The sequence below is a fragment of the Notothenia coriiceps genome, unplaced genomic scaffold (genome assembly GCF_000735185.1).
Source record: "Notothenia coriiceps isolate Sejong01 unplaced genomic scaffold, NC01 NC01_scaffold00011131, whole genome shotgun sequence".
In the NCBI taxonomy this organism is placed as follows: Eukaryota; Metazoa; Chordata; class Actinopteri; order Perciformes; family Nototheniidae; genus Notothenia; species Notothenia coriiceps.
The window spans coordinates 3,279-18,800 of record NW_011343832.1 but is presented as its reverse complement, the minus strand read 5'-3'; the positions used below and the strand labels follow the sequence as shown (position 1 = coordinate 18,800).

The 15,522-nt window shown below is 39.6% G+C and overlaps 1 protein-coding gene across 1 annotated transcript; it reads right to left on the bottom strand.

Moving 5' to 3' along the window:
- Window positions 1-3,982: 3,982 nt before the first annotated feature.
- On the bottom strand, window positions 3,983-14,620 carry LOC104946479 (uncharacterized). Its single transcript, XM_010772314.1, has 4 exons — window positions 14,537-14,620; window positions 12,154-12,299; window positions 7,031-7,283; window positions 3,983-4,180 (listed from the first exon to the last, which is right to left on the bottom strand). The coding sequence occupies exons 1-4, from the start codon at window positions 14,618-14,620 to the stop codon at window positions 3,983-3,985; spliced, it is 681 nt and encodes a 226-aa protein (XP_010770616.1).
- Window positions 14,621-15,522: the final 902 nt, after the last annotated feature.

Below are 15,522 nucleotides of genomic sequence, written 5' to 3'. Positions count from 1 at the left end.
AAGCTTTGCATTGTGGTATGTTTTTTAGTGATGTAAAACAGCACTGCTCATATGATGATTGCTGCTTTGCTTTCGCTCAAACATAGTTATTCATTTGATGTGGAGTGCAAAAACCTTTCTACAGTATGTGTCTCAAAATGCACCTTTTCTACCTGTCCAGTGTCCACCAATTTCCTCTTACTTTTCCTCTTGTCCCAGTCACCTCATATCACTCCCATATCCACATCCTTTAATAACCGCTGCCTTTCCCTCCAGTCCCTTACCCAATCACCTGTTTAATCTCTCCTCATCAGCCATGTAGAAGTGTAACCGGCCCTAATTTATTTTAATCAACCGGTGTACTATTGACACATTTAGGATTAAGACTGGAGGCAGTTAAGCAGTTTTGATGTCAACCGCAAAATAATTATAATTGTCAATGATGAAAATTATGTTAACCCTAAACTCTTTCTGTTGATTAACTTCTGCAGCTCACCTCAGAAAATAAGACTAAAAGCACTTTCTCTTGTGTGTACTGAAAGTGTGTGTTGTTTTTATTTGTGTGTGATAGGCCCGACCACCATGTATCAGCACCGTGCTGGTAATGAGTTATGCAAACGTCTGAAAGTGGACACCACCCGAGAGGCCAGAGGAGTCCCGGCGAAAAAGCACATTCCCCTGGAGTCCCCATAGCAAGAAGACCCACAGGAGGAAAAATGGAGCCTCTCGAGCTCAGGATCCAAGTCAAATGTAGGTTCTGGTCAACTTGGTCCCTAAAAAAAAAGAATTGCAGGCCCCAATTTTTAAATGTACCCAACGTACATATAGTCTACTTACTGATTAATGTGAAATACAGTACCGGTAATCCCTTCTTAAACTAAATCACTTATTCGGTTTATAATAAAGAGAACACTAACATTATTAAATGCAACAATTTGAAATGGATCTTTTATTAATTAATTATTAGTAAAGGATATATTCAGGAGTAATTTTATCATACATCAGTATGTAATAAATAAATAAAGGTTAATAAATGTACATAGATGTAAATAAATGTGACTTAGTTTTGAGTATATTTATATAAGTAAAAATGTGAGATACCAATAGGAATCATTTTGAAAATATTTTTTCCATTGCACTTATTTTATGCCTATAATAAAAACCACTGGGAAACCAGGACATTCCAGTTGTTCTGTATTTAATCAAAATGGAAATGTTGATGTTGACTCCTTATTTAATATCCTACCCAAAGATCTAGTTAATCAAGAAATTACTTCAAATTAAGGAGTAGAGATAGTGTTTTTATAAAATCTTATGTTGATTGGAGTAATTAATAAAGATAATACAAATACACACATTACGTCCTAAATGACCTTCTATTGTCGTTTTAAATCTTCTATAAATCAAATGAAACTCTTGCTGGCTCTGTTAGTGTGCTAATTTGGTCTGAGCTATGTGAGTGTGAGAAACAGAGGCAGCCCTTGTCACATTAGTCATGCTCACGCAAATTAGCACGAGCTACAGAATACTTTGTACAAGTCTCACACAAATACATTTATTTGTATACTTTAGGTCCCTGCTCTAAGAGATGCATACAATTGACTTTCCTCTCTTGATGTTGAAGTTATACGTTTTAAGGTCAAAAGTTTAACACATTTACTATCTACATAATTATAATAGTTGAACCTATAAAAGACACAACACTACAATTGGATTACTGTATTTTGGGCAAAAATATAAAATATAAAATTGTGAGAAGATACAGATCAGGAGAAGATAATCCAGTATTGTTTGGTCAATGTAGCAACACAGGAGTCATGCCACGCAAATGATCTGATTTTATACTGTTATTGTACTTTAACAGCCATAAAGTGAGAGTAAAAACTCAGTTTAATATAATGAGAAATGTTCTGTTGCATGAATACAAACAACAGAGCATAATAAAAATGTGCTGCCAAATGTCTGCAAAAAGTCACAGGTATGTGGGCCTTTTCTGTCTGGTTAACATTTTACACTTTTGATTTTCTCAGGATACTGCATGCTGGCTTTTTACATGTAAACCTGAGGTTGAAGAAGAAAATCCTACCTGTTCAACTGAAGATGTTGATGATGAAGAACTTGTTTACAGGTTAGTGGAGCCTTGGCATGAATCAAACATGTGCATAATTGGGTTATGTGAGTCCCTCACACATATCTAAATTCTAGAGGATTTACTTCTACAAAAAGCAAACTTTACTTTGAATCCTCTCACATCAGCCTGAATTATTATTTATCACATTGTATTCAATTTAAGACCTTAAGGTCATGATACATTGAGTAATAAATCCAGCCGTAATGAGCCCACTGTCAGCCAAGACAAGATAACTGAGACTAATAGAAATATTAAGCTGACACTGACAGGCTTTAACAACTCTCACGCTATCTCAATTACGTCTACCCCCTGCTGGATTATTATAACCTAATAAACTGGATCATACTGAACATGGTATGTGCAGCGTAGAGGGCACAGGCCCGCCTGTTAAGACGTCCCTGCTGTTGACAAGTATGTTCGACACATGTGAGATGTTTTCCATTGACAGTCTTGTGCTCACACACTGGCTACAGAGGGATGCTTGACTTGCCAACAATTATTGTTGTTGCATTGTGTAGTCAAAGCAAGTTGTTCAGTTCACTCTAGCAGGTCAGCCAAACAACAGAAAATAATACAAATACCTAAGCTCATTAGTTTTACTGCCGGTATACAGTAAACTCCTAGTAAACAGCTGGAGTTTGTACACAGAAAAGATAACTCAGTAATGATCTACATGATCCAGTTCTGAAACATGTTAACAACACCAGGAACACAACTCCTCTTCCCAGAGTGAAACCAGAAACTAGGCCCCCCATAAAGTACCAGAATTGCTGTGCTAAGATATTTCAGGATCTTTCAAGAAAGTATGATAATATGGCCACCTGCATTCAAAGTGTCCAGCTACTGCTCTGCTTAACAAGCCGAAGCTCTGGCAGGAATTATAGAGATCCAAATGTAGCCAACAAAGGTTTTCACTGTGTTATTGCTTAGAAAGAAGTCAGATTGCGCAGGAATCTTCCAATGCTTCCAATACTCGAAATCTGTCAATTTAATTTTAAAAGGCAATTCTTCCTGCTATATATCTAAAAAAATAATACAATAAATTCATTAAAAGATGGACAATGCCCTATCAGAAAATGTTGACATGATTGTGTCTAAGGTGCTTATGTTTCAGATCTAAATGCAAGTTTGTTTTGTTCCAATATTTTAATGTTTTGCAGCAAATAATGTTTAAATATGTGCATCCATTGATGTTATCTAAAGAACTTCCAGAACAAAATCTTGTCACCTGTTCCTTGGTCTATGGCCTAACTTTATACCAAATTTGTAACAGCTTGTTAAAAACATTCCTGCTATCTTAATGACTAACAAACAGTAAAACATTACTCTCTGGTAAAAAGGCAACAAACAATACCGAATTTAGCCAAACCTGTCAAAGAAACAATAAATGAAAATCTAGTTTGGCATCAAGGCAGCTTCAGTACGGGTGATAACGTGATAACATCCATGAGATCATTTCCGGTTCATGCAGGCCTGCAGCATGTTGGGCTCAGCCTTAATCCTCAACATGACAGCTGAGTACAATAAAAACAAACGTGTTGATGTCTTTTTTTACAACCGTCCTGCTATTCACTCAGATTGAATGAACTTCTGGCATGTTCCCAATTTCACCTGTTGAACTATAGCACAGGTGCACACCCCCCCCTCAGGCTGTATTACCTGTAAGTCTGCAGACTGGGTTTTCCTCCCCCTCTTCTTGGTGGAGAATATTTTCCACAGGCGTCCCCACAGGAAAGTAGCAACCAGACAAATACTCCCTAATATCCAAACATCTTTATCCCTGAATAAGTTCTCCATGATCGAAGCCTTCCGCTTCCTGTCCCGGGCCGAGGGTCTTATCTCAGCCTCTCGGCCTCCTGTGGCGAAGGGGTCTCAAATGGCGGACAACGAGTTGTTGACATGTGGCGACACATTGATTATGAAATAGTCGCGCTCCTGCAGCTGAATGATCAGTCTCTTGCTCACCACAGACTCGGACAAGAAAAGTCTCTGTGCTGTCAAGCCCCCTGCCCAGCAAGTGAACCCTTCACCCGCCACCCTGGCTTCCTCCCTGCCTCCCACCAGCAGGACCTAAAAGGAGAGAACATGCTGTCTCCTAGACAAGAACGGGACAGGTGGTGTTGGGTTCAGGGTGTCGTTGCTGTACGCAGAATCAGATGCCTCCCGCTGCTGCTGGCATGTGGGTGAGACCCCCCTGATATCCTTTAACCTCGGACACAGCACTTCATGCGTGCGTACTCCTAAGTATAAGTGTCAGGCAGACGATTTGTTTCTCTGTACCTGACAAACGAACATGTGCATGCATCATTGCAGATGCATACGATATGCAAACAGGTCAACAATCACGCACGCATGTAAACAAACACCTGCATCTGTGTGGTGCTAAGTTTATCCTGTTTGTGGCACATGTTGCACAGTAAATCAAAAGTGCTGAAGAGAGGGGGAAAGATGGAAATAATATATGTTGTATTCAGGACACACAATCTATAAATTAAGATGTGCAGATCCAATTTACTTGTGCTGTCAGCAGAGGACTGCACAGTTTCCTATTTGGACTTTGAATGCCTCTGTGTGTGTGTGACAGCTATGTGTCTGGATGGTATTATTTATTCTGGATAGTGGAATGAAACCACTGCAGTCCAGCAGATCAGATCCCGCCCCATAACCTGCCAAACCTATAATTAACACCTATACTATTTATCTCACAAAGAAAAATCTATTTAAATGGAAACGGGTATAGAGATTGCCAGTTGATATTTGCCAATGTTTTACATTTATTATTATCCAAATAGAGAAGAAAAACACTTTTTTCAGGCAGCTAAAGTGAGCAGGTTGTCATAAATTCATAAACTTCTGGAACAGTCTAAAAGCTTAATTTAAGCCAACAGGTGTGGGGCGGGACGAGGGGTTACAGAGCAGGACCCCTGGGAGGGGAAATATTCCCCAGTGGGAATTAGAGCAGGGCTGGAGTGACAGCGTTTGTTAATGAAGCTGGTGGATCTGGTGGCTGACCTGCATGTTCCTGGAACTGTTACAAGTAGTGGAAGAAGAGTACAAACGAAGGAGGGAAAACCAGGGGGAAGTAAGGACAGAGCGAAGGTCAGAGTTCAGAGATAGAGTGGAGGGTGAGAGATATTTACTTGGCCCTATCATAGGCTGAGGATCTTAAATTGCATGTGTATAAATCGTTCCCTTTAGCGCTCCCTGGTGGTCACTTTGAGAGCAGCACTGATTTATAGTTGGACAGACAAGAAAATAAATTCCAAACATAATGTAAATGCTAAGTTTGCCTACATCTACAGAGTAGTTATACTGAGATCAGACCATACATATGAAAGAGTGTAGAACTTATCATGGTTCTTCATAGGTTATAAATAATATTTAAAAAGCGTCTGAATTGGTCACAAACATAGGAAATAATTATAATTACTCTCAGCAAGAGTTGTTTCCAACGATGAGTGCAGGAAATGAACAACTTCTACACCTCCACGCTTTATATTTAATAACTGTTAGTCTACATATTTACAACACAAACCACAGTATCAGATTTCACTACATGATAATTGTGGCCAAAATTATTTACAAATCATATTATCACAATATGTATAGAACACTTGAGGAACATATATTTTATGTTTTTTCTGAAGTCCTTCATATTCACTCAATAGTATTTGTTCATATGTACCTGTTGGTAAGTTTTTTTTTTTTAGGTTACAAAGATAATCCCTGTTGCTTGTTGATTCTATTGTAGGTCAGTACAGTCAGCAGTAAATTGCACATGTCATTTTGGCCTTTATCCATACCAATGCCAACGTTTTTCTGTTTCTTTTTTGCCTGTTTTTCATTTATTTTGTGCCAGGGAAACAAATAATTATTTATCGTAAAAAATTATCAAAATATATTCTGCCCTTCATCAGACTAACTTTGAATGAGAACAAATTCCTAAAAATAACTTTTACAAAGGCCTCTTCAGCCAGCTCTACAGTTACTTATTCTAATACCTGCCTGATGACAGTCAATTTGACTTTTTCGTCATAATCTATAAGTAGTTCCTATTGACTGAGCTCCCTTTGGTTACTCACAACTCGAGTGCCTGGGGTTGTGTTATAAAGTTTTAACAATAACTCAAGGTAATAACTGCAAGGTTCCTGTATTCATTTTTCCAAATGAGTATTGCAATCTGGCCATGGCTGCCATCTTGTGGCAGCTAAGCAAATTGATGTTAAATATAATTGTGTGTGAGGGTGACAGATATTTTGGTTGAGCAGGTTCAAAGAGACCATAAAAACACAAAAAGATCTGCAGATAGCTTTAGTGAGCTTGTTATATTCCACCTGTTGGTGCATGGTGTTCCTGCCAACAGGTGCATTGAAGCGGAATAGTGTTTGTGATGGTTTATTTCAGTTCACCTCTTCCTCCCCTCTGCACAAACTGCTGATTGTGACACACGGCAGCAGTCCAATCAGGGGGCACACGTACAGCGGCAGATCTCATGCACTCTTAACTACCGTAACCGACTGTATGGTGGACCTAAGGGTCAATGTTTGATTCAGTTGCTCATTCTTTTATATTTGGTCAGCAAAAAGAGGGATTAAGATTAGGATTTTAAGAGCCATAGCCTACTGTTTTTTTCTTGTATGACACAATTTTCTTTTCCACAACAGTTGAATATACTTTATACTAAATTCTAGTAAATGTAAAAGTCTGTTTTTTTGGACAAGTTATCCTTTCAAAAGCATCAGGATATGGAGTTTTTCTACTAAAGTGTCCTTAAAAAAGTTAAAACACAAAAGGAAGTAGGGAGTACCAGAAACCAGTGAACACACCAATTTCTCTGATCAACCCCAGTTCTTAGGAAGCTGGTGCATTAGTTCTATGTGGACGATAAGGGTGAGGAGAAAAAAAGGCAGAGCCTGTTACCTGCTGGTTCCCTCCCTCCAGCTCCACATGTTTGAGCTCCCAGAAGCAGCGCATGGTCTCCACCTTCTCCAGGTGCCGGTAGAAGGCCAGTCGGCCCAGACGTAGGCTGTTGCTGCGGTTGCGGATCGCCTTCAGCCCCTCCATCTTTTCTACGACGGGGGACATGGGTATCGGTGGTGGTACAGCAGATGAGGAAAGTTGAACGTTCTTCTTGCCAGAAACAGACTCATTACACAGCGTCCTCTTGTCTGACCTGAAATTACATCAAGCTGTTTATTAACATTTAAAATAAATTGGAAAATGAATGCTTTCTCCATCATCCATCAAGAGAAAGGTGTTGTGTGTGAACATTTCTGGTTTAAATCTTTTTTATTCCGACTGATGGTCAAGGCAAAACAAGCTATTTGAATGCAACACATTTGCTTCTGCAAAGTGTTATGGGCTACTACTCAAATTAATATATAAAAAAGAGAAAATATGCAAAATAAATGTTGTAAAAATAAATTGCAGTATAGTAATCTTTCTTTACAACCCTATTTAATTAAGAAACAATCTAGAGTTAAACTAACCAGAAAGAAATGTTTAAAGATAAGACAATGAAATACCTAAATCCAACAACGACATGGCTTTTACTTGTCTGACTCTAAAGGGATTACTGCGTCGGCATAAACAGTATAGCGAAATCTCTTCCCTTACCAATTGCTCAACTCTAATCTACACTGTTGAAATAGCAGGGCCCAACATATGCTTTGACCAGGCCTTCAGTGGGCACAGTGTCTCTGATCCGGCTGGGATGACGGATGATAGGGTGGAGAAATCCTGCCTGACGCCTGCTGGCGACAGCTGGCTTTCTGCTGCGCTCTACCTGTTGAGCCTCTGGGGGAGTCATTGAAGATCACTGGGGATATTTATACCTCAAGTGTAAATGTCCTGCCTTTGCTCAACAATTACAGAGGTCAGAGAGGGGCTGTAGTTTCAATAAGCTGCATGAGTCCCTGATGCACAGGGCATGTAACAGCCAGGGGCTTTTCTTCAGAATCTCGGGGCAGGATTACAACTCCTGTGCTGAAACCAAACGAGAGGCCAGGGCCACCTGGCAATGTTATTTAAGTTGCCTTTTTTACATTCTGTGATTTATTTACAGATCTTATAATTGTTTACTCCCTATGGATATGAGGCCATGGGTTTGGTCTGCCGATGCACCAATGTGGCCAATACATTCAGACCACTCATTAGTTTATATTGTTAATAAGAAGATAACGAAGTTTATTGTACAAGGTAGAGGCTTGTTTTGAAATTAGGCATTTAAGACAAGATATGTTTACAGTATTAGAATTCTTAACCAAAAACAATGGCAACTATCTGGATAAAGTCATAAAATGCAGTTTTGTCATTAGAAATACAAAGATTTTTTTTTAGACAACTTTTACAGAATTTCAACATGAGTATCCGTCTGAACTATCTTTGTTGGTTTGTTTGTCATTACCATGAGAGGCCTGCAGACAACTTACACAATCATAAAAAACTACTCTCATTAATAACGTTCTTAATATTTTGAGGAGAATCACAAAATAGGTGTTTGGGCCAAAGTGACCATGAGGTCTGAAGTTAATTTGATAGGTTACCATTTTTCCTGAACATAAGCTTTAGCAAGCCTGCAAAACTCTCTCTCAAAACCTAACTTATTGGCGAGTAATATTTCAGCTAATCTTAATGCACTGTAATCTGCATCTTTCAAATTCCAAGGCACATGTTTATAATGGCTAAGATATTCAACTAAATTGTACTGGTACTATATGTGTCTTTTAGTTTTCTAAAAACACCTGAAAGTAGGTGTTCTATTTGTATAAATGCTTGAATTTATAGTAAGGAATCTGAGTACTTCCTCCACCACTCACTGAGCGACACAACAGTTGTCTGACCTTTCCAACACCCCGTCTGTTTCTTTAAACTCTATGTTTTGAAGAAGGCCTTTTTAAGAACTCTTACGCCTGTTTTGATGGTGTTGGCCGCTGAGGATCACTGGCCCTCCTGGGAGGCTGAGTGACCTCGGGCCACTCACTTTAAAGGGCTTTATTTTTGGGTTCCCCTTATTCAGGGCGAGGGTCAAGGGGCACGCCATCACCAAAAATGGAAAAGGCCCATAAGATAAAAACCGTTAGGAGGCAGAGCAGTCACAAGGCTTGTTGCCAGGCAGACAGGAATCAAAGCTGATTAGTTTGCTTTCCAATGTGGTCACTTGACTCATTGCAGTTGTTGCCTTATCCAGCACTTACATAAGGGTTTTGTGTATGGTATGTGGCGTTTTTTTATGTGAGCATGCATGCCAATGCTGAGTCTGTCACTGTCCAAGCGATGCCGTAGTTGTGTATGTTTACTTTGCTTGGCGGCCCCTTGGTAATCCCCCTCTATAAAATAGCAGGGGGGTTCCTGTCTGTCTTCTCTATCATAATCCTTCCATGTAACTGATCGGAAGCCCTGCATGCGGCTCATATTTACTAAAGTAGCAATGGATCAAGGAGACCCCCGAGGACTGTATGAGTCCACTTCACCACTTTAGATGAGTAAGAGCCAGAGAACAGAAAAAGGGGGGGGTGGCATCGCTTAGATCCCCCCCTAAAATGCCAAATGTGCCACAAGAGCAGAGTGATGAGAGGAAACATCACTGTGAAACCTGCCCACAGGAATTTAATATCCCAAAATGTATTTATAATGGCTGTCAATGGGGTTTAAGGGAATTTATAAAAGCATATGCCCGATACGTGTTGATTAAGCTTATTGGAGGGGTCAGATTATTTCTCCATGTTTCGGATTGTGCCAAAATGCTTTTTAAAAGTCTACACATAGATGTGGGTTTAGTTCAGCAGGCTAATTGTACAAGCTCAGGACAATTGAGACAATACAAAGAGGGACACTATGAAAGACGGTAAGCAACAGGTGATAACAAACACTATGTGTCACTCTTCTTTATATCTTGTAATAGACAAGGGTACAGGGGTCAAGAGTGGTATAATAAAACTATTGCAGTGGAAATAAAGTCCTCTAAACAGGCCCACAAGAAATATGTGTGCCCTCTTCATAAATGGCCCTTAATCAAACTAAAATGTAATACAACAAGGTAAGTTAGAACATCTGCCAATTTATTGATTATCAACAGCTGTCAGCAGTGAGTTTCCCAACTGAAAAACAGAACCACACTTGTTTACTTTGGTAAGGTAAAAACAATGTGTCTTAACCATTTAAAATATATAATTTAACAATCAGTTTCTCTGGCTACGAGAATATTCTGATGTAATGACATTTAAAATGATAGTTCGATTTGAGTGGCAGTATATGACACATTGAAATAAAATACTAATAATAATAAGCTAATAATAAGCAGTGGGACTCAGTCGGACTTGAATATTGCTCAATAAATCGCGGAGAGGTTGTTTGTGTATCTTCTGCTAGGTAAACAGACGTTGCAGTTGCTTTAAGCCAAGATAACATCAACTGGCCAGCAGAGACACAGTCGGATGCATGTCTGCCAGTGTCGTGTTCACGTGTACATGCATTCATGTGCATATACAGGTTAAGTACAAGTGTGCAAGTATTGCCAAGTCCTTGGGTTTGTTTGTGACATGTAGAGAAACAGCAACAGGCTAGATTTGGGGGCTCTTTATGAGCGGCTGCCTTCAATGGATAGTCTTCGCTCCAGGGTGCTATCTCTCTCTCTCTCTCTCTCTCTCTCTCTCTCTCTCTCTCTCTCTCTCTCTCTCTCTCTCTCTCTCTCTCTCTCTCTCTCTCAGGGGCCTCTGCTGTCATGGTTTAGTAGTCACATGGAAACAGCCATCAAAGCCTATAAACCATAGGAATGCGAGGGAGGTGTCTCTGAGTAGGTGTGTATAGGATAGAATAGAACAGTACAGGACATTATGATTCATCCAAATGTGTCTTCGGTCAGTTTAAGTAAGCAAAATTCAGGAAAATACAGTAAACCTATACAGTGTCAGACTTCTGAAGGGACCTTGAATGTAGACGGACAGAAATGCAGCTAAAGGATAAACTGTTCAGCTACAACGTTACCTGGAAAAAACGAAAAACACTGAACTTGTTTCCCAGCCCACACTCCCTAATTAGGGGGACACTCAAGGGGTTGCAGACACTTCTCAAATTAATAGGCATCAAATTAAACACTGCCTGACACGACAGTATCAAGTGACCGACAGGTTTATTTTTCCCCATCCAAACTCCACATTCCCTCCCCTCGAGCCTGCCAGCTCACTGAAGCTTTCGACACTGCCTGAGCCAAGTCATGATCAAGGTATCACCGCTGTTTCTCTTGGAATGGGGGCCAAATTGTTATCGATCCCCTGGTGACCTTGAAATTCTGCTGTACAAACCATATACAATACACAAGCATAAATAAACATGGTAAGTAGACGAGAGTAACTTTAAAAAGGCTCAAACTCCAATCATACATTTGGATCTTTTGCACACAAACACTTTCATTGACGTAGGTATACACACTCATTTGGGCTCTAACAGACGTATTCGGTGCCCACAGCCCCTCCAATCCGTCTCTCTGACAACAACTCAGCAACCTCTGCAGAAGGTTGTAACTGTAGAACTTCTACTCAAAGCACTCTTATATTATGCCAAGAACAAAGCAGAGCTCTTATTTTAGTCCACCACCGTAAGAGCAACAAAACTTACATAAATACATTTAAATGCATAAAATGAATTTTACATTCTTTTTTAATTGGGAAAAATATGTTTTTGTTGAACTATTGCACTGAAATCTACATCATGACATCATGACCTAGTCTGTTATTTCATTCTAAAGCCCAAATAAATATTTCATTTATGTGTTTTTTAAATAAAACATATTTAAATAAAACATATTTAGAATAGATTAATTATAGATCTTTTACCAAAAAACAGCTGAGTTAGCTATTGTAACAAATAAGTGTGCCATGTAACTGGACAAGTGGCTACTTGCCCTGTGCGTAACTGATACCACAGGAAAAAAGGTGTTAGAATTCAAAACATGTTCATCATTCAAGTTTAAGATTACTTTGCAATTTTGCGAAATAACACAAAAAGCCAGTGTAGATGGGTCAAACCTGCAGCAGAGGACTCACCCTTGGTAGTTGGGAACATTTGCCATTACCAAAATCTTCTTCTCCTTTCCTCCCATGTCTCTCATGGGTGTGATGGAGTCAGTCTCTCCAGATTTCCACTGGTTTGCTGTGTTTAGTTCCTGATGCTGGATGCTCTCTTCCTTGACCTACACACACCGAGCAGCAAAATTATCCAGGGTGACCATCAAGGCAAACAGAGACAGTTCAATGGAAAGCTCTGGCTGCTTGTGGTTCTCTGCAGTGGGAGCCACAGACGCCCAGGGATAAGCACCAGAGGGGGCGGGTGAAGGAAAGAGGGCAGGGGGAGGGGGTTTGCTCTGGGACCCAGGGACCACAAGCAGGGACAGAGAGGAAGAAGTGTTCCAGGGAATGTGGCTTGTTATAACGGAATGAGTGGCATGCCAGAGCGCCATGTGTCTCTACGAGAGGAGAGAGATACAGCATGGGGGAGACAGGGGGGCGGTAATGAGGAAAGATACAAAGTGGGTTTTTAAAAAATGTCTTCCATGTTTGTAACCTTTTACAAGGGAAATCTCTTTGCTTGTTAGTGTACTGTAGGTATTATATATAGATATATATAGTTAATACCTCAATATTTCATTCATCTTTTTCACTTGAAGGAGCAACAAGCTAATTTGTTACGAATAAATATGAGATTATTTATATTTATTGTCCGTACTCTACTTATGTATCCATCCCGCAAAATACATTATATAAACTTACATCACATATGGTTAAAGACTCATCCCTCACAAATTGCATTGTCTTTACTGCCTACTCTATGTAAAGGTGCTCAATAAATACGTCAAATTAATACAAAAATAAACGCATGAAACCAAATCAAACCGTTTTGAAAAATATATATTTATTGTAGGTTTAAACAAAATAACATAATAGTTAAAGATTCAGTGTGATTATTATGCTCATTTAATAACTTAAAATCCTTTTAATATGTTCACAATTTTCATAATTATCTTGTATTATTTGATAAGTAGCTAGTGTCAACAGTAAACAACATTTTGGAAGAGAACACAAGTCTCTCCGTTACACCAGCCTGTCACAGGATCGCCTCATTATCATCTGTTGTGTTTATCACCATCCTTCCTTGTCCTCCTGACCTTCCCATTAGGGAGCTCAGTCTTCCATCCAACGCTAAATCCCCCCCTCACTCCTCTGTCGCCCTCCTGTCCCTCTACCTTCTCTTTGTGCTAATTGGTGACACTGGTGCCTGTTGCTGTAGGGGTTTAGCAGCGCTTTACATCAGTGCAAGAGTGTCTCCCCGGGCTAAATGTTAGCATCACACGTGTGCTATATTTGGCACACTATTTAATTATCCTAAACAGCTCGATAACCCAGAGATAAGATAAAGAGTGCCAGACATGTTGTTCAGACTTGAAACGCAACATACTGTATGATGTTGGGAAGAGCGAGGAAGTCTGTATCTATAAATAAAACATTAAAAAGGTAGTAAATGACAGCACAGTTAAACAAATATCTGCTGGCTGACCTGGCTACCACCTGCTTCACAACACAGCAACAAAACATCTGTTATTCATTTATCAATTACATACCTAAAGACGATGAACTTAAACATGAGGCTATACGAGGAAAATCTCCCGTTGATAAAGATAAGTGACTTATCTAAAATATTTTTGTGTAAACAAGAAGAATATAGAAAACGTGTCTTTTTTTTTTATTGAATTTGTTATTTTCTACATGGGCATCTTAAAAGCATTACAATTGTAACATACCTGTTATGCACAATGACCAGATTCCCTGTCAACAAAAGGCTTTCAGAAATCATAAGAGGAAGGCATCTAAAACGTATAGTACCACTCTCACAACATCAAACAAACCTTGTGATCACACAATGAATTCCTGTAATGTGTGCTTTACAATGATGACTTCAAAAGAAGTTCCATGGAGTCTGTTCTGGTCTTCTGTATTGTGGCGTGGTATGGGAGCCTTGCCGCTTGTTAAACTGGTCTCAAAGTAGTTGGGGGTGAGTCAGCTGCAGCTCTCTGACCTCTACCAGTAGAAACAAGGAAGGCTCAATCCATATTAGACTGTACTCAACGTGCGTCACACAGTCAGGTACATTTTAAGAGCGGCATTTACTGTGAGGTATTTTCAGCTTCATATGCTGTGTAAACCGTCTGGTGTGGTGGCAGCGGAGTTTTAAAGATGTATCAAATCACGATTTAATGTATTTCTTCCAAGCTGATTCAGACTTTTGGTGACGGGTGGCACCCTGTTGACTTGACACAGATTTCCAGTAGCTGCACTTAATTTGGCCTGGAATCATAATCAGGAGGGCAGATTCCTTAAAGATTCCTGACAATGTCACAGCTGTATGGGCGCAAAGATAGGCCGACAAGCTGACCACCACAGTCGGCTGCAGAGACTTCTTTCCTTGTTCGACATTACTGAGGGCACCATTGGAAGCCTTTACCTGAAGCGCATTCATGGCGGACGGGGATGGTCAGTACAACACACAGACATGATATCATTTCTAGAAACTGGAGCACATCTATGTTTCTGCTGCCTGGTAACAGTCAAGCGACGATGGAGTGGTAAATTAATAGACTGTTAAGCCAGGATCATACATTTGTGATCAAAGAAGACAGTTGCTGTGGACATAGTTCCATGGATTACCATATAATCTGCAAGAGAAGTGCAAAAAAATAAACACAGGTAGATTATTAATTCATATTGAGGACAAAAAACAAAACATGTGTCAATGCTTTTCTGTCAGGTGACTCCTCAAAGGTATTCCTGAGCGTTCATACAACATTAACAAGCAGCAGAGATCTCTCCACACTAACATATGCCAATAAATGGATGTCAGTTTGATCCCTCGCTCCTGAACTCTACATGTCAAAGTGTCCTTCTCCAAAATCTGAACCCCAAGTGGCACCAGTGTATGAATGTCAATGAATGTTTTGAGTGGTTGCTAATCCTAGAAAAATACTATATAAATCCATACCTTTAAAATTTTCTCTGAATCTGTTAATCCAATTGACCTGCTTTCATGCTCCAAAAGCCTGTGCATGTACCCATCATAAAAATGTTATACTTTTCTCACACTCAGGGTCAAGACTTTACATGGAGTGTACAGTAATGTTTTTATTTTTTATAGTCAAAGTGGCTTATATTGTATGTAAACACATTATAGCACTGACATGGCACAAGTCGACGTCTAGACCGGTGTATATTCTGTATCGGCGACGTCACATTTAATTCCACAAATGAAAGAGTGTAATTACAAACAAGTTATTTGACAGATGTTTTAGTGCTTGGGCAAAGAGCCTGAGAAATCTGAGCAAACGCAGAAGGAGCTGGCACACAGTGTTTAACTTCTGTTGGGTT

Bases quoted from the DNA above. Each gene is read 5' to 3' on its own strand.
- LOC104946479 (XM_010772314.1), bottom strand. From the start codon at position 14,620: ATGAATGCGCTTCAGGTAAAGGCTTCCAATGGTGCCCTCAGTAATGTC. The intron at 12,300-14,536 runs GTCAGCTTGTCG...CGGTGTGTGTAG, and splicing joins CTCTGCAGCCGACTGTGGTG to GTCAAGGAAGAGAGCATCCA. The intron at 7,284-12,153 runs GTGAGTCCTCTG...ATGTAATTTCAG, and splicing joins AATGTTCCCAACTACCAAGG to GTCAGACAAGAGGACGCTGT.